Source organism: Anguilla anguilla, chromosome 1, assembly GCF_013347855.1.
Source record: "Anguilla anguilla isolate fAngAng1 chromosome 1, fAngAng1.pri, whole genome shotgun sequence".
In the NCBI taxonomy this organism is placed as follows: domain Eukaryota; kingdom Metazoa; phylum Chordata; class Actinopteri; order Anguilliformes; family Anguillidae; genus Anguilla; species Anguilla anguilla.
In genome coordinates, this window is record NC_049201.1 from 41,107,613 (window position 1) to 41,132,671 (window position 25,059).

Genomic DNA, 25,059 nt, shown 5'->3' on the forward strand with positions numbered 1-25,059 from the left:
CAGATTCCGCACTTCTTTCTCCTCACTCGTATTCATGGCAAATATCTGCAATGCGTAGATTGCAAACAAAATTGAATTGCAGGTTTTGTTTTTGCTGGTTATTCTGAAAGCTAACACAGTTGATAACAGACTGGTGTATTTTGTTTGTTAAGTGTAGACTACTTGGTGATTAAAACGGATTTTAACGGATAAATTGAATTTCCCTACTAACAAAATGTGGTTGTGGCGACGTACTATTAACATCCTCTATTGGTCTCGTAACGTCCGCTTTACGTATCAATTCACGTAGTATTAACGTAAAAACGTAAGACCAGCGCCCCATCGCTGCGACGTCACAAAACAACGTTGTGGATATGTAACAATTACGTCCTTACAACTTTACGTTTGACAATGTAATAGAATAACCTTACCCCGACGTTGTGATTACGTCGCCAGGCAGTCATCCGTCGTAACGTTATAGATTTTCGTCGCTGACACGTTGCTTAAACTCCTTTATTACGTTATTCACCTTTCCACAACGTTGCTGACTGGTCACTTACTTACTAAACCCTCACCATACATTTAGATTTTGTTTATTAAAAAAAGGTATATCATGGTGTTGTAATTTTGATCTCCATTCTATCCTACCAATGAAATGCCATTGCTTCTGTAATTCATATCTTCAAAATTTATTTTCAAAGATACTCAGTGCAGCAATAAAAACTGTACACATATCAAGCCCAAATAGAATAGAAAGCCTTTATTGTCTTTGTATAGAATATCAATTAATTGAGATCAGGTTCAAGTTACATTTCTAGGTAGGCAATATGTGCTGAAGAAAGCATAATTATGGTATAGAAGATGAGACAAACATACAAAACTAGATACAAAAACAACATAAAAAGGGTGACTGGCACTAGTGCAATGTCCATAGCAGGTCCCCCAAAGCATATGTGCTAGCATAATATGCAGTACCTCCTCATCACCATAATCACTTCCACCACCATCATAAGCATCAACTGCAGCATATTGAGAGAATATCATGACTACATCCTCCCTAGTATTTTTCTGATAAAATGATGGCATTACCATCATTACAATTTCTTGATATGTCAACAGATTGAAGTGCACAAGAACTAAATTAAAACACCCATAACTGCTTGTCAATAAAATATACGTTGTCTTGCATTGTTGTAGTTTCAGGACAGTAATAACCATAGACCAATGATTTCAACATTATAACAGTGTTGAGTATTTTTGTCTTTCAAGCGGTGAACTACATTTAAGTTAGGATCCCCCACATATTAAAGTAGGATGTCTGCAGGCATTAGCAAGTTAAATTTAAGGCTTTTTGGACATTTTAAATGCTTCTTAGAATAACATTTAAGACAGTTTGCCACACAAGTAAGCACAGGCAGGTTGTACTCTTAGCTACCTAACATTTTTACAATGATCTAAAACGACAACATTGACATTTGTCCAAATGTTTATTTTGGTCCAAGAAAAGGACACATTGCCGGCTTTTACCATTCAAATACAAACACATTGTAACCACAGATAAATACACCATGATATATTCAACTGTCATGATGTATTAGAAAATTTTATGAACAAAAATAAATTTAAGACAATTTAAGACTTTTTAAGGGCTTGTAATCACCCTTAAAGAAATGTCACATTCATTTTTTCATGTTACTTAATTTTCAAAAATGCTTTTCATGTTAGCTATTTAATACGGTTATAAGAGCTCAATAGAGTCTTATTATGTACTATACAGTTCCAAATCACACTGCCCAAATTCACAAGCCTCCCGTGCATTGTTCAACTTGGAATACAGTCACTCTTGTCTCAGGCATGTATGAGTGGGGAAGGCTGGACCTCAGGTTCTTCACTGGGGCAGCAGTCATAAGGCCATGTGTGGGAGCTGAAAGGATATTAAATTGGACCAAGTAAGAAAAATACATTGAGTAACACACGCAGCAGGCTAAAATCGTAATTGTGTTTTGACAATGACAAACAGTCAATGAGCAAAGAGCTGGTTCCATATAATATCCATAACTACCTTTATTCTGATCTTGTGCTCTAGTTTCCATTTGAGCTGTTGCGCCAAATGTAGAGAACTCTGCAAAAGAAAATCAATTTAAGTCAGTATTTGTTGAAAATACAGAGAAATACTCTTGATTAATATTGATTACACAATGCACTGGTGCGAAGCCAAAGCCAATTTATTTATTTTTTTAAGGCTACGATTACACCAGGTATAGAGTAATAGCGCTAGAGGATTTGGGAGAAAAAAAGCTGAGTTTTTGTATTTCTAATGGAAATAATGTTTAGCTAAATGGTTTCAAAATAGCGCAAAAATAGCTTTTAAAAGAGGCGCCAACAATGCTAGCTTGAAAAGGCTTGCTAGCTCCAGTTTGTCAAACACCAAAAACCAAATGAACACCACACAACTATTTTATATCGTATTTATGATGCACATTTTAACCAGCATGTTGATATCTCATTAGGACGTGGACAAGGTGAATTACGGCTTTCAAAAGAGCGCCACATACGTTAGCTTTCAAAAGAGGCGCTGGCAACAATGCTAGCTAAAGGATATGAACAAAGGTGCTTTACGGACCATCGTTTATATATGTTGCATATTTGTCACTGAATGGATTCAGATCTTTAAACTAAATGTAATATTAGACAAAGGGAACCTTAGTAAACACAAAAGTCATTTTTAAAATTATTATTTCATATATTTAATGAAAAAAGTTCAAACACTCATTTCACCCAAACAAAAATGTAATTGCTTCCTTCATCTTAATCACACAACCTTTAGCATCAATAACCGCGACCAAACGCTTCCTATAATTTAACATCTGTTTTTCACTTCGCTGTGCAGGAATTTTGACCCACTGTTCTTGGCAGAACTGCATTAATTCAGACAAATTTTTAGGTTTTTTAGAATGATCTGCTCATTTTATGTCCTGCCACTGCGTCTCTATTGTGCTCAAGTCAAGGACTTTGGCTAAGCTACTCCAAAATCTACAGTTATTTTCTTTTCAGCCATTCAGATGTGGACTTGTTTTATGTTCTGGATCATTGTCTTACTGCATGACCCAATTATGCTTCAGCTTCAGCTCACAGACAGAGGGTCAGATACTCTTTAAAAAAATTTCTGGTACAGAGAAGAAGTCATGGTTCCTTCAATAATGGCAAGTCATCCTGGTCACACGGCAGTAGTTTGCTGTTGGTATGAATTTCTGTGAAATGCTGTATCTGCTTCACGCCAGACAAAATGGGACCTGTGTCATCCTTTCGGCTTATCTGTCCATAGAACATTATCCCAAAAGGCTTGGGTATCATCCAGGTGCTTTTTTACAAATGTGAGACAAGTATTGATGCTTGTCTTGGTTCTGCCTTGCTATTCGCCCATGAATTCTATTTTTGGACCATCTCTTTCTTATTGTGGAGTCATGAACACTGACCTTAGCTGAGGCTAGAGAGGCTTGTAGTTCTTTGGATGTCCTGTCTCAGTTCTTCTGGGATCTTTTGTCACTTCCAGGATGAGTTGTTGCTGTGCCCTAGAATAAATTTTGCCAGACCGGCCATTCCTGGAAAGATTCCTTGAAACACTGTTCCAAGTGTTTTCCATTTGGAGCTAATGGCTCTCACTGTGGTTTGAGTCTTAGAGCCTTAGAAATGGCTTTGTAACCTTTTTCAGACTGATATATTTCGACAACTTTTCTCATCTCTTCTGGAATTTCCTTTGGTCATGGCATAGTGTGCTTGTAGAAACATTTTGGTGATTACTTCATTCTGATGGTAAGGTTAAATATGATTGAGGTTTAGATTCAACAGGGCTGACTGCAATCAAACTTGGCTGTGTTTAATCACCTGAATATATAAAAAAATTTTTATTGGTTGACGAGTAACTAAGGGGGCAATTATTTTTTCACATGGGTGATATGCGTGTTTGATAGCTTTGACAACTATAATAAATGTAATCCGTTTTAAAATGTGTTTTGTGTTTTGACTCAGTTTCCCTTGTCAAAACATCTGAAACCATTCAGTGTGATAAATATGCAGTGCTATTGTATTTCAGTCTATTAAATAAATATTTAATCTTGCAAACCAATCTGGACATTCATGTTTGTGGGTCCAATAAATTTTAGCCAAATAAGTGAGGTACAATTTATTTTGCAATGTAAAGTAATAAAAAAATTTATTTTCTGAACACAATTTTCTAAACCTAATAATAATAATAATAATAATAATTGCCCTCTGATAGGTTGGTGACCTGTCCTGGGTGTATTCCTACCTTTCACCCAATGTACACTGGGATAGGCTCCAGCAGCCCTGTGACCCTGACCAGGATAAGCAAGTATAGATAATGGATGGATGGATGGACGGATGGATGGATAATAATAATAATGCAATTTATTCATGATGTGATTTTCATACACACAAAGCACTGGATGGAGACAATTGCTCAAACATACAGTGTAGTCATTTATTCCATGTTGTATGTGTAACACATCTGAATTGCAGGTTATTTCCACTATAAATGATTGGGATTTCACACTTTCATGTGACACATGAAGTTTGAATGTTCACATTCTCTTTCGTTGTTAAAATGAAAAAACACAGGGGCAAGTTACATTAAGTTATTTTGGAAACACTGGGCAGTATTTCTTGGGAATAGAGCTTGTTTGTTAATTTGTGTGAGTTACAGTAGACAATATTGTCGTCGTTGCTGTTGTAACTTGGCCTTGTTTTGATATCAGTATTTATAATGGTAAGTTTTAATTAATGGCTTATAGACAGTGCTTTGTGTGCATAACTTGGCATTTTTGCATGCTGAAACCATGTTTTTGTGATGATACTATGTACAGTACAGTGAAGGATACCTTTTCTTTCAAATCTGAGATATGATATTACTTCCATGTCCCATCAATCCTAACTAAATTAAATCAATCCCCTCTAAATTGTATAATAAGTATATTGCTGAATGTTAGAAGGATAAAGAATTATGTAAGAATGAAAAATGATGTATTTGGGATTCACACATCCACTGAACTGCAATGTAAAATGAAGCAAGTAGAATCACTCGGAGTTAACCCATGATATGGGGAAGGCTGAATGTGTAACTACTGTCTCTAATTATTTGCAATAGCAGAATTGCAAATTCTTGAGAATTATTGTTATTCACATACATACAACTGCTTTAAGAGTGACTATACCTTCCTGGGCCAGGTTCCAGAGTAACAGCCAACATTATATTTTAATTCTACAACAGTTATCATTGGTTATTTTGTGTGTTTTCTGATATTCATGAACCTGCGGTGGTCAATTTTCAGTTGTAAGTTTTTATTTATTTCTTAATTTTTTTTTGTAGAAAAGCAATATCTTGAGCCACATTTTTAAGTAGCTAAAATGTTGTGATATAAAGAATCACATTACCTCAGACGTATTTCAGGTATATTTGCTTTGTAACAATATATAAATTCATCATAATTATCATGAAACCACCATATTCACAATTATCAACAAACACTTAAAATGAATCTAAATTTAAATATTAAAATGAAAGAAAAAAGGTTAATTAAACAGCAAAATTAGTCTGCTTTGACAGGGTTCTGATTGGATGCTGACCCCAGGCAAATGTAAAATGAATGTTTTTAAAATGCGAATAAATCATGAATAGTATGATCTTTCTGCCAGTGTCACAAGGCCTTTGGCCCTGTGGTAGAAGAGGCATTATTACATGGAGTACTGAGGGCTCTATGTCAATGGCACAACAGACAGCACAAGATCTCTATTTTGGAGCAAAAATTATGCTGGTGATGATCTTACTTTCATTCTTACTTTTCCGTGTGCTACGTTGCACTCAGTGGGTGAGACAGCACTGAATCATCATTTGGGGGTGTGAATTGGAGGGCAGACAGAGGGCAGGCAAGTCTGATCCTGTAAAGGAGTACTGGATGAGACGATTAAAAGGAAAATATAAATTCTTTGGTATCCACAGATACAGTAACATGTCCTACTTATATCTGTCAACTCAAAATAAATATTCATGATACTGTATATATGTTATTTTATGTTATAGATTGGGAGAAATGTAAGCGTATGAGTAAGCATACTATTTTAAATAGAGTGCATGGACAAAAGTGAGTGAACAGTAATCAAATGGTTATTGTGTCTATGAATGATTATTATTATGTATTTCAGAGGTCAGTCATTTAATTGCATCAGTATTGTCCAGCAATCACCAAACTCATGCAAGGTGTATATTGGTGGAACAACAGGCTAAAATATAGGCTCACAGCAATCTCACAGAGGGGTTCACCCAACATAATACTAAATTAAATGCTTTATACATAGTGGATAGAAATGATGATAATGATGATGATGATGATGATGATTATTATTATTATTATTATTATTATCATCGTAATTAGTAGTAGTATTATTAGTAATAGTAATAGTAGTAGTTGTAATTGCCAGAGTTTGTGGGGGTCATTTAATACCGTATTATGCATTATAGACAGCTGTACATCAGAGGAATGACAGAGAGAATGTAGTAAATAATAAGAATTCCTGAAAAAAATGCTCATTCTCAGTAAACATGAAAAGTGTTCTCATCACCCAGTCAATAGCCTGCTTTTTTCCCTTAAATTTGGACATGCATTTTTCATATGCACCAGCATGCTAGCTGCCTTTGGGTCCTTAAAATAGGCCCTTGTGTTTTTTTTTAATTGGGTTTAATTTAAAGGTTTGTGTATATAATGATATTGAAAGGTACAATGCATGCATGGGGCGGTTTAATTTAAGAGTACGGATATAGAGTGTAGTTTTGTAAGGACATACTTCTTGGCATGTGTTTGCTGGGCCCAGTCACAAACTTTAGTTTCAATAACAAGAGTCATTATAAAAGCTGGACATCGGAGATGTTCAGGTTAGTCACTTAACCCAATAAAAACAACATATCCCCAATAACAGCCCCCCTCCCAGTATTTAATACTTCATGTTTAAATCTCAGATGTTGGCACTCTCGTGTCCAGTGAGGTATAGTCACTCTCTAGGCCTGTAGACATACTGACACTAAACAGCGGCCCCTGCCCTCTTTTCCAGCCAGTAATATAAAAGTAGAGGCTCAGAGTGACGAGGAGAATGGGCGTGCCTGTGAGAGGATTGGGGAGGAGGAGAGTGCAGAGGACTTGCGCGTGCTCGATGCCTCAGGAGCCAAACTGAACGGTTCCCACCCGGGCCCAGACGGGAAGGCCTACTCCCCGGCTGGGGCCATCCGACTCCCGAACGGGAAGCTCAAGTGTGATATCTGTGGAATAGTTTGCATCGGCCCCAATGTGCTGATGGTTCACAAGCGAAGCCACACTGGTAAGAGCTCTGCCCTACTTTACATCCTTCCATTGCACCTTCCTCACTGAGCTACACAAACCAGCTCTTTCATTGCACAGTCACTGAGAGACATAAATGAGCTCTTCTATTGAACCTACCCTGAGAGACATAAATGAGCTCTTCTATTGAACCTACATTGAGAGACATAAATGGGCTCTTTCATTGTACCTTCACTGAGAGAAACAAGCAAGCTGTGCCATTGCACCTTCACTTCAATACATAAGCAGGTTCTTCCTTCCTTCCCTTAGAGACATAAATGAGCTCTTCCATTCCACCTTCCCTCAGAGACATTACATTGTACTGTCACTTAGAGACATTAATGAGCTTTTCCATTGCACCTTCACTTAGAGACATAAATTGGCTCTTCCATTGCACCTTCACTTATACACATAAATGAGCTTTTCCATTTCACTGAGAGAGATAGATGGGGATTAGCCAGGGATAGAAAGCCTGAGCCTGAATTCAGGAGTATTTTCTGAAAAGCAAGATTGGAAGGGGAAACAAACAGTGGAACAAAGAGTGTTCAAATAGGAGATGTTCCACTGTACTGCTCAACATGTTGCCATGGGTTTCTTTTGCTGAGTTGGGCCTCTGTATACATAAATCATTACTGACACTTTGTCAACAGGATGATTTACCATCCGTGTTTTTTTTTTTTTTAAACCAATGACAAAACAGAAGTTCAGATATTCTTTGAGAGTGGATGCTAGAAGACCAAAGAATTGCCCTGGAAGGAGGCATAGAGCATGTAGAGAGGATGAAAAAGTAAACTTCCTGTCCCTGATTGTAAGACCAGAAACCACTCATATTTAGCTAAAGCATGGCTTTGAGTTATCAGCAGGTACTCAGTGTGTCTTATAGAAATGAATAAAGATTTCAGTATGGTATTAATTTACTATGGAATGTAGTGGTTACAGGATGCCAAAGAGAGGGCAGCAGGCAATCTTTGAATTTAATCAGTGAAGCAATTAAAGCACGTTATATACATGTGTATGAATACACATTTGTGTTCAAATTATTTTCTGTAAAATTTTATGCTTTATTAACATATCAATGTGAGGGGTTTACTATCATGAAGATAAGAGATATAAAAGTAGATTCGATTTTATTATAGATAGAAAATGATGAGAAAACACAGAATTTTATTTTTCATTCCATTTGAATACAGTGTACATGAATAATACTTGCATTTCCTGATTTAATATTTTGTTACACATTAAATGTCTTGAAAGTCTAGAAATAGGCTATATGTGGTGTTTAAACACACATACGACAACATTAACAAAAGCACTGTGCAGTACATACAGGATATATGTGTAACGTTAAAACTAAGCTTGCACAGCAATCAACCTGGTGAGCAAGACCCCAGCTGAAGACTACAATTATTACAGCATTAAGAGTATTTTGTATTTAAAATGGATATTCATTTGTGAAGAATCTAACCACTGGGGGAGAACATTATTCAAAAAGGCATTTAACTGCTACTCTTCAGAGACTAATGAAACCAAAAATGGAAAAAAGGAAATACAAGGAAAATGTAAATGCAGAAGAAGGTATAATAACAGATATAATGAAGTGTCTCTCATTTAAATATAAAATATTCTCTGGTGAAACTGTGCTCTTCAAATGCATTTTTAATGAGTTTCATTTTTTTATATTTTTTGCTGCTTCACTGGTGGCTTATTTCATACAGCCTTTGAAAGATGTAGACTGTATTAAAGGCTTTCCTGAGAATGCCACAACACGCTGAGACGGGATATTGGTTTATTCCAGAGCTGGTGATCAGGAAGAGTGGCTCTCAACACAAAGTGTTTCCTTCACTTCATTTAAATGAGTTTGAATTTGCATTGTGATGTGCCGCTCTGATTTTAGAGACGAAGAAGAAGGGAAAAAATGAGATTTTCAGATCAAATTGACCCAGGCAGTGGTGCGTTACAAAACTGGCAGGTTGAGTCTGAAAGGCTCTTGTTCGCTGGCTGTGCCAGGCAGCTGAGAGGCTGGGAGGCGCAGAGAGCAGAGAGGAGAGGGGAAAGGCAGCCCACTCCACATGCCCCGTGCTTCATTTGATTGCATTTCTCTGTAGCTTGTCCTGCCGGCTACATTGTTTCAGTGCCCTGGATTAGTGTAGAACAGCAACCCTCACACTGAAGCCATGATGCTGCCATTTGTGGTGAAGCTTTAATTCTTTCACAGTGCGTGTCGCAACAAAGACATAATTCCGACACACGCAGGTCTCTTCAGGGTGGCGGAATTGTTCTTTCAGGGGTCTTGTTGCGCAGACAGATGATGGTGACCCCTTATGGCTGTAGTGAATGTACTGATTGTCAGTAAGTGTGCGACTTATGCACCATTTCCCCCAGAGTACCCAGAATCCCATCACCTGAACATCAGTGTGGAAATGGCTGTTATTTCTTTCGTGTTCAGTCCAAAGACAAGTCTGCCAGTCTAAATATTTTTTATTACGTTTTTCAAGTAAATATAGCAGTTAGAAAATATGGTTTTAGGTGTTGTGCAACCAAACAAATTATTTTAATAATTAATTGCATATTGCTAATTCCACTTGAAAATATATGATAAAGAGCGCATTTAGAATGCATGATGGATGCAAATTGTATAAAGATTAGATGTCATGGGGTGGCTATTGGGGTGAACAGTTCATCATAGGGTCTGTCTCAGAACACTATTGTTTAGGGTCTGCCGTAAAACAGTACAGCATAGGGTCTGTCTCTGTACTGTAGAGCATGCGGTGTGTCTCAGGATTGTATGGCATAGAGTCTGTCTCAGGATTGTATGGCATAGAGTGTGTCTCAGGATTGTATGGCATAGAGTGTGTCTCAGGATTGTATGGCATAGAGTGTGTCTCAGGATTGTATGGCATAGAGTCTGTCTCAGGATTGTATGGCATAGAGTCTGTCTCAGGATTGTATGGCATAGAGTCTGTCTCAGGATTGTATGGCATTGAGTCTGTCTCAGAACTATACAGCATATGGTCTCTCCCAGGACCCTGATGAGTTGTGTTTGCTGTCTGTTTTCTTCAGGGGAGCGGCCATTTCAGTGTAACCAGTGCGGAGCCTCCTTCACTCAGAAGGGTAATCTCCTCCGCCATATCAAGCTGCATTCTGGAGAAAAGCCCTTCAAGTGCCACCTGTGCAACTATGCCTGCCGCCGTAGAGATGCCCTCACCGGCCACCTGCGCACACACTCTGGTAGGTACCCTTGGGTGGCAGTGTGGTATAGCAGCACAATGCCCAGCTCTAGTAGGTACCCTGGGGTGCCAGTGTGGTATAGCAGCACAATGCCCAGCTCTGGTAGGTACCCTGGGGTGCCAGTGTGGTATAGCATCACAATGCCCAGCTCTGGTAGGTACCCTGCGGTAGCAGTGTGGTATAGCAGCACAACGCCCAGCTATGGTAGGTACCCTGCGGTGCCAGTGTGGTATAGCAGCACAACGCCCAGCTCTGGTAGGTACCCTGCGGTGGCAGTGTGGTATAGCAGCACAATGCCCAGCTCTGGTAGGTACCTTGCGGTGGCAGTGTGGTATAGCAGCACAACGCCCAGCTATGGTAGGTACCCTGTGGTGGCAGTGTGGTATAGCAGCACAATGCCCAGCTCTGGTAGGTACCCTGGGGTGCCAGTGTGGTATAGCAGCACAATGCCCAGCTCTGGTAGGTACCCTGGGGTGGCAGTGTGGTATAGCAGCACAATGCCCAGCTCTGGTAGGTACCCTGGGGTGGCAGTGTGGTATAGCAGCACAATGCCCAGCTCTGGTAGGTACCCTGGGGTGGCAGTGTGGTATAGCAGCACAATGCCCAGCTCTGGTAGGTACCCTGGGGTGCCAGTGTGGTATAGCAGCACAACGCCCAGCTCTGGTAGGTACCCTGCGGTGGCAGTGTGGTATAGCAGCACAATGCCCAGCTCTGGTAGGTACCTTGCGGTGGCAGTGTGGTATAGCAGCACAACGCCCAGCTATGGTAGGTACCCTGTGGTGGCAGTGTGGTATAGCAGCACAATGCCCAGCTCTGGTAGGTACCCTGGGGTGCCAGTGTGGTATAGCAGCACAATGCCCAGCTCTGGTAGGTACCCTGGGGTGGCAGTGTGGTATAGCAGCACAATGCCCAGCTCTGGTAGGTACCCTGGGGTGGCAGTGTGGTATAGCAGCACAATGCCCAGCTCTGGTAGGTACCCTGGGGTGGCAGTGTGGTATAGCAGCACAATGCCCAGCTCTAGTAGGTACCCTGGGGTGCCAGTGTGGTATAGCAGCACAATGCCCAGCTCTGGTAGGTACCCTGCGGTGGCAGTGTGGTATAGCAGCACAACGCCCAGCTCTGGTAGGTACCCTGGGGTAGAAATTCTCAGACGTGATGCTGCTGTAGCTTTAAACTAAAGATATTTATAACCGCTGCTGCATCAGACATTCACTGCATGGAAACTACTCAGAAAAGCTGGACACGTTTGTATAATTGCTCAGATGGTTTAAATAAACAGTATATTTTTATTTATATTAACAGCCTTAAGATTTGAAAGGACAGACAATGAGTACAAGAGTGTACCTGCACGCTTGTGTACAAGCACATTTTCAAATGTTTGTTGCAACTGATATTTGTTTCATTTAACACACAGCTGAAAGTGTACTGAATTAAACCTGAATGCATCTCACTGGAGAAATTCTCTTTCTTAAATGTAACATATACGTATATGCTTGTCCTCGTTTTTTAACAACTGGGTACATGAAACATCAAGAGTGCCACAATAGTAAATAAAAAATTGGTGGTTTAATAAATAAATAAATAAGTGTGGAAATGTATTCCTAAATTAAATGAATACCTAAAATAATCTAAAAATAAATAAAATCATTTTAAAATATATAATACATCTGGAAATGAATATGTAAATATAAATGTAGGTGCAATTTAACACGTTTTTTTTTCTTAGTTTATTTTAATAACTTTCTGATTTATTTTCACATTTATTTCATTTATTTATTTCCCTATGAATGTCTGCTTTGTTTGATGAGCACTATCTGTCAATCAACTTGCTTTGGTCCAACCCACTATGTCCGATGTTTCAACCTTACATGCGTTCATAGGTACAGACAGCGTTTGTCAATGTGAGCAAGTCGTTACATGAATGTAGAGGTCAATTTCTCAAATATTGAGCAAAATGGTGGAAAGGTTTTACAGTGAGCCCCAATTTATATATCTTGTTGGCCACAACATAGCTAACTGAACCACTCCATGTCACCTCTCCTCTTCCGTAATCTTGAGATTTGCTAATCTATGACAGTTAGTTAGCAAGCTAGTTTTATCAGATGCAAGATTGCTATATTGCACAATCATTTTTCCTACATTTTCCTATGTAGGGTGGCAACGGAATCCAGCCTGTCTGGTGTTTGTTTCAATATTTAAAAAACTGAGGTACATGTTCACATTAAGATACACATAAAGCTCATAAAAGCTGTGAACACATGGAAGGTGAAACATCGCACTTTGTGGGTTTGTCCAAAACAAGTTGATTGCCATATTTTGCTCGTAAAAAAGCTGAAATAAATAGGGAAATATATGTAGAAATAAATTAATAAATAAATTTGAAAATATATATGGCTATAAAAAAACATATGGACATAAATTCATTAAATATATTCAAGAAAATATATGAAAATAAGAGAAATGTATGTGTAAATAAATAAATGTGAAAATCTGAAAATTAAAAACAGAACTTAAAAAAAAATATAACTTAATAAATTAATTTCACATACATTCATATTTCTGTATTCATTTCCAAATTGATTTATTTATATATATTTTTTTTATTTTTTGATGATTCATTTAAAATTTCCACATTTATTTATTTATTTATTTAGGGAAGCTCATATATAACTACAAGTGCCTCCAAAGCCCAAATTTCAAGGAAAATACAGATTTTTTTTTTTTTTTTTACAAAATGTTGTGTATTAAATGTACAAAATGTTGATTCTTCACAAAAAAGGAGGTGAATGACCCAAAGTAAAGGCAAGTTATCAATGGTATTTCATGACTACTGAGAACTCAAAAATAACAAATTTCAGATCATTTATTTATAAAATAATCTCAAATGAAACAGATGAAATCAGCCATTTTGTTTTGACTCTCATAAACAGGTTTCCTGTAATCTCAATATGAAAAGCATTTAATTCAGTCTGAATGTTTGATGCCCATATCATCTGCCCCTTGCACTGTGCCTGCCACTGTTTTACTGTAATTGCTTACTGATATAAATGTGTTTCCTGGCTCTGCAGTGGGAAAACCTCACAAATGTGCTTATTGTGGAAGGAGCTATAAGCAACGTAGCTCGCTGGAGGAGCACAAGGAGCGCTGCCACAACTACCTGCAGTGCATGGGCCTCCAGAACAGTATCTACTCAGGTCAGTGCCTTTCACAGCAATCTGCATGGTTAAGGAACTCATGTGCATCCCAATCCTCAATCTCAGGGATTTACAAACCTACCTAGAATAATAATGATGGTTGTGCAACTGTGAGGTGAGGAGCAACTGAATAAGAGCTGAAGATGTAATCTCACTCTCTCAATCTCTTCTTTATTGGTTATTGTTTTAGCTTTAAAGTCATCATTAGGAATGAAGAATAAAATTAGTTTGCTTAATGGTAATTGTAACTGTTTAGTAACCTGTTGTATGACTGCATTTTTTAAACAGTTTTTAGTACAACCAAGGAATTAAAATCTCCAGTTTCTCCAAGTGTACCATTTTATACAGGTGAAATTGGCACATTGAATTGTGGGCAAAAAAATCCACTATTTTACTTGTACAAATTATTAATTTGTTGGATATTGATTATTTTGATATTATTCCAGATTATTTAAATATTTTTTATATTAAATGTTTATATTTTAAAGTACATTTAACTTCAATTAAACCTTAATTCATTAAAGTGAAAGTTAATTAGACTGAAAAATGGTACCAAAAGATACCATAAACTTTTGTTTGTATGTATGCATGTATGTACAGTACACACTGTATATATATATATATATGCTTGTATGTATGCATGTATGTATAAATGGATGCAGCTGTGACCCAGTAATTAAGAGGTGGAATTATCAGTGCAAATTTGATCTGGTTGAAAAACATCCAAAAACAATTTTAAGATTTGTCAAGCCCAAGAAGGTTTATTTGTACTAAGATATTTCTGGTAGCAAATTTGAGATGAAGACATTCAACAACACAGCTGGGAAAAGCAGAATCAATGTATGTGGACAATAGTTGTGTGCATTTGAACGACCGATTAGCTGTGGCCATTTGCTGTATACTTTAGCCAAGTGCATTAGCTTTGGAAGATGCTGTATGTGATTCAGGACCTCTGGTGTCTCCTGCCTGCAAGAGGCATTATCATTTGATTTGAGGCCCGTTGTCTCTGCATTGCCTTTGACTGGATTACTTTTGCCTTTTGTGAGTGTTGAGCAGTGTTTGGCATCTTTTTGCCAGCAGTACCCACCTTTTGGATTTGATAAGACAGATATCATTATTTTAATTCTAAACATGACTTTTCTGTCTTGCTTTCCAGTAGTAAAGGAAGAAAGCACCCAGAATGAACTGAGTGAAGACTTAAGCCAGACCGGGACAGAGAGGGCGTTGGTGCTAGACAGACTAGCTAATAATGTAGCCAAACGTAAGAGTTCTATGCCACAGAAGTTTGTGGGTAAGGGCTAATGTATGTTTCTTTGTGTTTCTGTAACAACCGGCTGTGTACCTACCTGTATAAGACAGGTATAACTAGGCTAAATAATTTGATCGAAGCAGATTATTTCGTATTCCTGTTGCGTTTCTGTTCTGCTGTTCTGCTGTCTGTTGTCAATCAGAATGAACACAGGCATGCAGCATAATGTTCTAGCACTACAGCCAGAATTCAAGAGCTTTAATCTTCATTTGCTTGTATTTCATTGCACTTACAGTATCATCAGTAGGAAATTCATACTGAATGACACTGTTCATGTTATTCATGTTCATGTTATTCACAGGCTGGTGTATTTGTCCCCAGCCAAAATAATTATTAGTAACCTTTCAAAAAAAAACCTCTTTTTGAAAGTCCTTAGTTAAATCGGTATATCTGCAGAAAATTTTAGTTATTTAGCAATAATCTGTTATGCAGTGATTTACGTTGTCAGTACACCACTTGGATAAATTAACACATAGGCAAAAATTAATAGGAACATATAATTAACTATACAAATGAACAGACCACTCTTACTTTCCATCAAAATGGCAGAGTAGAGATTGAAATAGCAGAATGAACTAGCTCTGTGTCTACCGTGCATTTTACCTTCACACATCTTCTGTGCATATGGTTTCCAACTGCAACTATTTATTTTTCAATGGGAGAGGGATCCTGAACAGAGGAAAAGACTGTTTGAGCTTTTCTGCTCAGCCACTGTAGTCAGCATCGGGCTCATTTTAATCCCCTCTGTGAGTCCTATGGTCAGTTTGTTGATTTTAGTCCCTCTGTGAGTCCTATGGTCAGTTTGTTGATTTTAGTCCCTCTGTGAGTCCTGTGGTCAGTTTGTTGATTTTAGTCCCTCTGTGAGTCCTGTGGTCAGTTTGTTCATTTTAGTCCCCTCTGTGAGTCCTGTGGTCAGTTTGTTCATTTTAGTCCCTCTGTGAGTCCTGTGGTCAGTTTGTTCATTTTAGTCCCTCTGTGAGTCCTGTGGTCAGTTTCTTGATTTTAGTCCCTCTGTGAGTCCTGTGGTCAGTTTGTTGATTTTAGTCCATTTGTGAGAACAGTGGTCAGTTTGTTGGCTTTAGTCCACTTTTCAGACCTGCGGTCAGTTTGTTGGTTTTAGTCAGCTGTTTGAGAATTTCAGTTGGATTAATATGAGTTACAGTTAGTTACAGTCCCCCTCTGTTGAACCTGTAGTTGGACTAATGCTGCTTTTAATCCCTCTTTGGTACCTGTGGTTGGACTAATGTGGCTTTTAGTCCCATCTGTGGAATTTAGCATGAAAGAAATTCTGTTCTTGGGCAGCAGCAAATCCCATTTTCCTAAATCAGCCCATATTTCCAACAAAGGGAGGGAGAAGGGAGGAAGACATTGGTGATATTTTGAAAGACGAAACATCTTGATCTTCATCAGGAGCAGGACTAATGTCACAAATTGTTTCGTTACGTGGATTAATAGCTGGGAATTTAGCACAGAGGATGGAGAATGGCAATATTTCCTGCATAAAGCTAACTGACAAAATTATTACTGTAGACTGGCTAGACAATAGATATTGCACAATATAACCAAAAATTATAATCAAAATTACTGATCAAAATACTGTTTAAACTTTTGTTACAATGTACAAATAAACTTTTGTTAGAAACAGGGCATTAAAAAGAAAAACAACAGAATAGACCAAAGGAAAAGATAGAGGGGAAAATGCTTTTTGATTTTTGCCGATAATTTCCGATATAAATCCATTTATGGATCTTAATCTCTGTCTCGTAGGTGAGAAGCGCCTGTCGGACCTCTCCTACGAAGGCGGGGCTTCTGGCCTGGTTAATGACATGCAGCCGCATGTCATTGACCAGGCCATCAACAGCGCCATTAGCTACCTGGGGGCGGAGTCTCTGAGGCCGCTGGTGCAGACCTCTCCAGCGTCCTCCTCAGATGTGGTCATCAGCCCCATCTACCCTCTGCACAAGCCCCTGGGCGACACCCACGGCCACAAGAACGGCCACGGCCTGTCAGCCAAAGACAGCGCGGCCGAGAACCTGCTGCTGCTGTCCAATGCCAGGTCTGCGTCCAGCGAGCGCGACGGCTCTCCCAGCCACAGCGGCCAGGACTCCACCGACACCGAGAGCAACAACGAGGAGCGGCCAGGCGGGGGCACCGGCCTCATCTATCTGACCAATCACATTGCGGCCGGGGCGCGCAATGGGGCGGTGCCCCTGGTGAAAGAGGAGCAGCGGCAGTACGAGTCTCTCCGGGCGGCGGCGCTGGACCTGCCCTCCGACACCTTCAAGGTGCTGAGCAGCGAGGGGGAGCAGGTGAGGGCGTACCGCTGTGAACATTGTCGCGTGCTCTTCCTGGACCATGTCATGTACACCATCCACATGGGCTGCCATGGCTTCCGCGATCCCTTCGAGTGCAACCTGTGTGGCTATCGCAGCCAGGACCGCTATGAGTTCTCCTCTCACATGACCCGAGGGGAACACCGCTACTGAAATCGCATGCTCACATTCACACGGGTACACGTGCGCATGCACAACACGTGCACACACATACACAACGACACGGACACATACACACACTCATGCTCACAAAGATGCTGAAAATACACAGACATAAACACATCCGTACATCCGTACATTCACTCTAACATGATTCATTTTCATAGCACAGTTCATTAAAAGAACTGTAACCTAATGTGCGACGCAGGTAATAACAATTATGAAGAACAAATTAAGTCACAACAAAAGAAAAAAAATATCAGTCATCACATGCAATAAGAGATAATAATTTAACCTTAATGAAAATTAATTATATACCACAGGAAAAACAGAAATTCTCTTTAACAGATGCCATGTATTTTCTGTGGGTAAAAATGGATATAATAAAAATATTAATAATTTAAATGTAGTAAAAGCACAACATATAAAATAAGCTTGCTTAAAAGCAGAAAAAGGAACTCAAATTCACATGTGTGTGTACACATAAACAAATACACATGCGCACACACATAAACACATACAGACATAAGATGGGTCATTGTTATGCACTGTGCTGAAATTGCATGTTTTTTTACAGAGAGCTTAGAAATAGATTCTTGTGTAATGCTATGGGCAGCCACTGATTTGATCAAAAAAGTATTTCTTTGAACAAATTAGTCTCGAATAAGCAGGATAAATTAAGTTTGATACATGAATTGTTGGCAGTAGTGACTTTTCTTCTACACAGTTCTACTACCATCTGCGATTCATCATCTACGATCATATCTTTAATATCAACTCCAATAAATCAGAGTAGACAAAATTCAAAACAGATATAATATTGATGGTTAAGCTTCTATCGTAACTTTTAGTGCTACTGTCAAGCTAACATAAATAAAAAATGTAATTCAATAAAAACAATTTTACTTGGCCATATTCAAACAAAATCCACCATATGCTCAGAAGCACTCAAATAAATAAATAAATAAATAAATAAATAACAGGAAAAAGGAGGTGTGGCCTGAAATCTGTGGTGACCAGGCTGGAGGCAGGACCTGTTTTAAAGAGGAAGTGAGCTTCTGCCTAACGAATCCACCTGTGTCCAACTTTATGGTCCCTACTGTTTTAATATTTTTTTTTTAAACCTGCATAGACGATATAACATAGTATATTACACTTATAAAAAAAAGGAAAAAAGCCATTTGTTCCTGTAGTTGTATGCAAATGTAAGATGTTATAGGTGTGATTATTCCACGCAGATAATTCTCACAGATGTTTCTAATATTATTCTAGGGATTTTGTGTCAGTGCTGTAGGCCAGTGTGTTTAATGATTAACAAAGACCGAACATGCTTTTCTGTACCTCAGTGCCTGACAAAGGTTGCACTTCAAGCAAAGCAGGACATTAAACTTAATGACCACTTGGGCCAGCAGTCATGAGTATACATTTATATAATATATTTCCTAGTAATAATATTTCAATGAAAGGATATATACAGGCAGTACTTAACTTCATTTTTTTGTGCTTTTTTTGTGTGACACAGAAATCTGTGTGCATACCCTAATTTTCCAAATGATAGATGTTTAGAAATGAAGTTTACAAGTAAAAGGGAATGTGACCACATTTGTAAGTTTTGCCAAACAGTTCTTTAGTTCCACTCTAGTTATACACTGAAAAATATTGAAAGAAAATTGTGGGGATGAAGGTGTTAGTTTGGCTGTGCATGGAGTTAGCATGAAAAAAAAACATTTAGCTGTGTATATCACTGCATTCCTGCAATCTGTAGCAAATGTACAAATTCAACAAAATGCATTGAACAATATAAATATTCAGTCAGTTTTAACACAGCACTGCATTTGTTCAAATCTCATCTTATGTTTGTATGCTGATGTATTTATCCAATGTTTTAAAAGAGTATGAACATGATAGTATGAATATTGATAGTATGAATATTTTTATGTCTCAAAAATTAACATTATTGCAATGTGGCACGTGGTTTCCCTGGGAACATTGGCTTTTAATGGTTAAATTTCATTTTTCCTTAAAGTGGCTTAGTGATTTACTATGGATCTTGGTCACAGTATGTTTAAAATTTTAAATATAAAATTGATATTTTTATCATAAAATTTGTGTGCTGTCCTAGAAATGTGAAAACCTGAGGGAACACCTAGAGAATATAAGAAATTTCAATTGATGCACAGTGTCTTCTCAATGCCCCATCTTTTCTATTGCTTATGTACATTGTGTAAAAACTTCTTACATGCTTATGCTTATGTTGTGGTGTAGTGTTCCTGCTTACACTATGGAATTAAAGGTCTGTGCCCGAAAATATATAATATTCTGTAAACTGCATGTATATAATGTGTAAAAAATATCTAGCGTGCAAAAGTATGCATACAATGCATTGTTACAAATATGAGCGACTGCTTTCAGAATGAAACCATTCATTTGTAAATGCTGTTGGAAAAAAGGGATTATTTTTAGTGGGAGTAATGTGTTCTGTTTGAGCAGTATTCTTGGTTTGTATCACTGTGTACAAACCATAACAAATCTGACGAACAAATGACAATTCTGCTTCTTAATTGATTCATCAATAAATTCATTAATGTTTGTTTAAGGTAGTAGTAACCATGCTATTGAAGAAAATAGCATTTTATGTCAATTTTATGTTGTTTTGTATATTATTTAAGCTCAACACAGTAATTTTTAAACCAAACATATATTGGTGAATTTATAACTAAAGGGCATCATATAGGTCAAATGAATTAAAAAGCATTGACTGTGAACTTTGTTGTTGAAATTTTATTGCCTGATATCCTTATTTAATGTAGATGTTTGTGCATATCTATGTCTTTATTTCTGCACTTTTGTGTTTATAGGGAAAAAACAGCACACTTGTTGTTACTTATGTGAATTTCAGTAGCAAGCTATACCAAATATAGTTTTTGTGAGTTATAAAGTGTACCTTCTTAAACTAACTCAGTGTAATACAATTCCCATCTAGCATTTCACCACGTCTCATAGATCTCACAAGCAATGATTTTGCAATGCACTATGGGAGCTTCAGGCAAAGGAAACACGGAAATGGCCATGTACACCATCTCTAAAAATAAGTTTTAAAAAAAATATGAACACATTATTGACCCACCAAACTGCTTAATCAACAGAGTACAAGTACCCATACACGTATAGTTGGTTGCTCATGAAATGGTAAAAAAAGAAATAAAAATATCTGAAAGAATAAGGGCATACACATCTTTTTGTATTAAACAGGAGTGCAGTTCTACCAACCTGTGTTACCTGGAGTAATTTGTCTGTCTTTGGAGTGCTCTCTTGTCAAGCAGATTATTACACAAATTGTATTTTGAGTGTTTGTTTTTTCATCTGCGTATAGTAATTTTTTGTTTTTGGTTGAAATTTTCCTTTAAACAATGGATTGTTCTGCACCTCTATTTTATATTATTTCATCTGAAATTATTTGTAAAATATGCTTGCAAACTAACAATTAAAAATCTGTTGTTTGAGACCAAGCCTTACTGTTCTTGAGTGTACTAGCTATCATTCCATTGGAGTATTGCAAATTCAGATTAAAAGTGATAAACAATCAATAATAGAATAGTTGATTTAACCTGGCATTCAGTGGTGACAACCGTTTGCATGCAGCGATGAGTAATTGTTTTTAATGTAGTTCTGTTCCAAGATTTGTGGCCAGTGTTTTATACATTAAAGAAATTCACAAAACTCCCTGCTTCTAAGACTTAATGCATATATAGATACAATATTTATTCAGCATTTTCATTAAATAAATTTAACTAATTTCACTAATTCAGTAAAAATGCTCAAATCAGCAAAGGTTGAATACATTTATTTGCACATGTTTCCAAGAGGCAAGTGGTGCAATATTTGAATTCAAATTAGAATGAAACATTCTGAAGTCACATAAATGCATGCTAAGGCAAATATAGTAAAGTATAAACCAACTATCATATTGAAGGAGATGAATTACCAAGAGCAACCATGTAGGGATGGGTGGGCCACAGCCATCTAAATAATATCCTGGTCCACCCATTTACCTTGGCAGAACCACCACACCTAATTGTGAATGCTAGAACATTCTGGCCCACCTAATTCTATGTAGGCCCAACTATATGAATATTTCTGGCTATTTCTGCCGATCAAGAGATTGAAGTCTATCAGTGTGCGTTACCATTTGCCCCTAGCTACAAGGCGCATTACCTGAGCATTTATCATGGCCTACAAGTTTAAGTCTTCAGGCCTAAAGAATCAAATCCAAGCAGTCAGAGTTTTCTGTCTGTTGGTACTTGGCCGGAGATGATGATAACTGGAAAATGGAAGCTGTTGTTACCTACAATGTTTCTATGTCTCCTTCATGAAATGATTTGAAAAACTTATTTCAGAATGAATGGAATTAAATGGAAATATATGGAGTTAGGGGAATTAGGGACAACTACTCATACCTGAACTTGATGTTGATGTATAACATGCAGTAGCATTACTACCCAGTCTGGAGTGAATAGTAATGCAGGAAATATTTCAGCTTTAGACGAAGACATTTTTTATTTAAGATGAATTCATTCAGGCAGAATAGTGATTGGTTAATGAGTCTGCTTCGGATAGTGAATATATAGCTTGGTGGGTGGGTTTTATTTACGTATAGATTATCTGAGGAGTGCTATGAATAGTAAGTGAATATTCTAGTTACAGTACTATTTTGGTTCTTGCTGGGAGGTGGGCAGGTTGTGGCAAGCCACTAAAAGAAGAATAGACAACTCTCTTTGGAATTAAACATTGAACCCAATCCAAGATTGAGCACAATATTGTGCCTATTTGCAATTAGCAAGTCTCTGTTGAAATGTGTCTCTGTGTGACCAGGCACAGAGTGAGTTGTTAAGCCCAAGGCAGATATGTGCATCATGGTGCCTGGAGATGGCACCTTTAAGGGCTGTGGAGGTGTCTTCAACAGTGGGCAGATGTGGATCCAGGAAGTGACTTGGCCCTGGTGTATGTAAGTCAGGAAAACAGAGCTAAATATTCAGGTGCAAGCTCAAGTGGTAGCCATGGACATTTCCACTGCTGCCTTAAACATGCAAATTCCTGCTCCATCTCGCCTTGTGTCAATCGCAACATTTGGTTCTACTTCAGCCACAGTGTATGATTTCCACAGTTGTTTTTTATTTTATTATATTATTTTGACAGTTTCCTTTATAGAAGGTCCAGAAACATGGGAAAAAATTTCTAGCTTTAATTGTTTAGCTTTCTGCTTATTATCATTCTGCAGAGTTTATTTTTATATTGTCACCACAATGACAAATTTACTCACTGGACAGTTATTGCAAGTCAATCAACCACATCAGTAGATGTGACCTGCCAGGATGCTGCCTCTAGCTGAGAGGTGAATGATTGAAAGCCATACTGTTTCCCAGAAATAAACAGAAGGTAAATAATACATTTGTGAAAGAAATGTAATAATGCTATACTCAATAATAAAATTGCCATCTTCGGTCATTCTCAACATCCTTTCCTTCATTTAACAAAAAACCCTGAATGCACTGGACCAAGCTGTTTTCATAAAATATACCTTTATGGGGGGACAGGAGGAGTGAATATTAGGAACAGGGGACAGGAGGAGTGAATATTAGGAGCAGGGGGCAGGAGGAGTGATTATTAGGAGCAGGGGACAGGAGGAGTGATTATTAGGAGCAGGGGGCAGGAGGAGTGATTATTAGGAGCAGGGGACAGGAGGAGTGAATATTAGGAGCAGGGGGCAGGAGGAGTGATTATTAGGAGCAGGGGACAGGAGGAGTGATTATTAGGAGCAGGGGGCAGGAGGAGTGATTATTAGGAGCAGGGGACAGGAGGAGTGATTATTAGGAACAGGGGACAGGAGGAGTGATTATTAGGAGCAGGGGGCAGGAGGAGTGATTATTAGGAGCAGGGGGCAGGAGGAGTGATTATTAGGAGCAGGGGACAGGAGGAGTGATTATTAGGAGCAGGGGGCAGGAGGAGTGATTATTAGGAACAGGGGACAGGAGGAGTGATTATTAGGAGCAGGGGGCAGGAGGAGTGATTATTAGGAGCAGGGGGCAGGAGGAGTGATTATTAGGAGCAGGGGGCAGGAGGAGTGATTATTAGGAACAGGGGACAGGAGGAGTGATTATTAGGAGCAGGGGGCAGGAGGAGTGATTATTAGGAACAGGGGACAGGAGGAGTGATTATTAGGAGCAGGGGGCAGGAGGAGTGATTATTAGGAACAGGGGACAGGAGGAGTGATTATTAGGAGCAGGGGACAGGAGGAGTGATTATTAGGAGCAGGGGGCAGGAGGAGTGATTATTAGGAACAGGGGACAGGAGGAGTGATTATTAGGAGCAGGGGGCAGGAGGAGTGATTATTAGGAGCAGGGGGCAGGAGGAGTGATTATTAGGAGCAGGGGACAGGAGGAGTGATTATTAGGAGCAGGGGGCAGGAGGAGTGATTATTAGGAGCAGGGGGCAGGAGGAGTGATTATTAGGAGCAGGGGACAGGAGGAGTGATTATTAGGAGCAGGGGGCAGGAGGAGTGATTATTAGGAGCAGGGGACAGGAGGAGTGATTATTAGGAGCAGGGGACAGGAGGAGTGATTATTAGGAGCAGGGGGCAGGAGGAGTGATTATTAGGAGCAGGGGGCAGGAGGAGTGATTATTAGGAGCAGGGGACAGGAGGAGTGATTATTAGGAGCAGGGGGCAGGAGGAGTGATTATTAGGAGCAGGGGGCAGGAGGAGTGATTATTAGGAGCAGGGGACAGGAGGAGTGATTATTAGGAGCAGGGGGCAGGAGGAGTGATTATTAGGAGCAGGGGACAGGAGGAGTGATTATTAGGAGCAGGGGACAGGAGGAGTGATTATTAGGAGCAGGGGGCAGGAGGAGTGATTATTAGGAGCAGGGGACAGGAGGAGTGATTATTAGGAGCAGGGGACAGGAGGAGTGATTATTAGGAGCAGGGGGCAGGAGGAGTGATTATTAGGAGCAGGGGGCAGGAGGAGTGATTATTAGGAGCAGGGGGCAGGAGGAGTGATTATTAGGAGCAGGGGACAGGAGGAGTGATTATTAGGAACAGGGGACAGGAGGAGTGATTATTAGGAGCAGGGGGCAGGAGGAGTGATTATTAGGAACAGGGGGCAGGAGGAGTGATTATTAGGAGCAGGGGGCAGGAGGAGTGATTATTAGGAACAGGGGGCAGGAGGAGTGATTATTAGGAACAGGGGACAGGAGGAGTGATTATTAGGAGCAGGGGACAGGAGGAGTGATTATTAGGAACAGGGGGCAGGAGGAGTGATTATTAGGAACAGGGGGCGGACTGATTATTAGGAACAGGGGGCAGGAGGAGTGATTATTAGGAACAGGGGACAGGAGGAGTGAATTTTAGGAACAGTTGCTGCTGTTGGATGTTGCCGACCAGGACCAGGGTTATGCATTCAAACGACAAACCGCTTC

At 39.0% G+C, this 25,059-nt stretch overlaps 1 protein-coding gene across 10 annotated transcripts in view; it reads left to right on the top strand.

Moving 5' to 3' along the window:
- Nucleotides 1-21,092, top strand: part of ikzf1 (IKAROS family zinc finger 1 (Ikaros)) — a 47,552-nt gene extending 26,460 nt beyond the window's left edge. For 4 of the 10 annotated variants that reach the window (XM_035417810.1, XM_035417792.1, XM_035417859.1 and 1 more), the window contains exons 4-8: nucleotides 7,102-7,365; nucleotides 10,425-10,592; nucleotides 13,661-13,786; nucleotides 14,943-15,077; nucleotides 16,863-21,092. In XM_035417810.1, the coding sequence (XP_035273701.1) occupies nucleotides 7,102-7,365; nucleotides 10,425-10,592; nucleotides 13,661-13,786; nucleotides 14,943-15,077; nucleotides 16,863-17,581 (1,412 nt within the window). In that variant the 3' untranslated portion in view covers nucleotides 17,582-21,092. The remainder of the gene's footprint in view (nucleotides 1-7,101; nucleotides 7,366-10,424; nucleotides 10,593-13,660; nucleotides 13,787-14,942; nucleotides 15,078-16,862) is intronic. The other 6 variants (XM_035417838.1, XM_035417829.1, XM_035417801.1 and 3 more) reach the window with 5 other exon arrangements.
- Nucleotides 21,093-25,059: the final 3,967 nt, after the last annotated feature.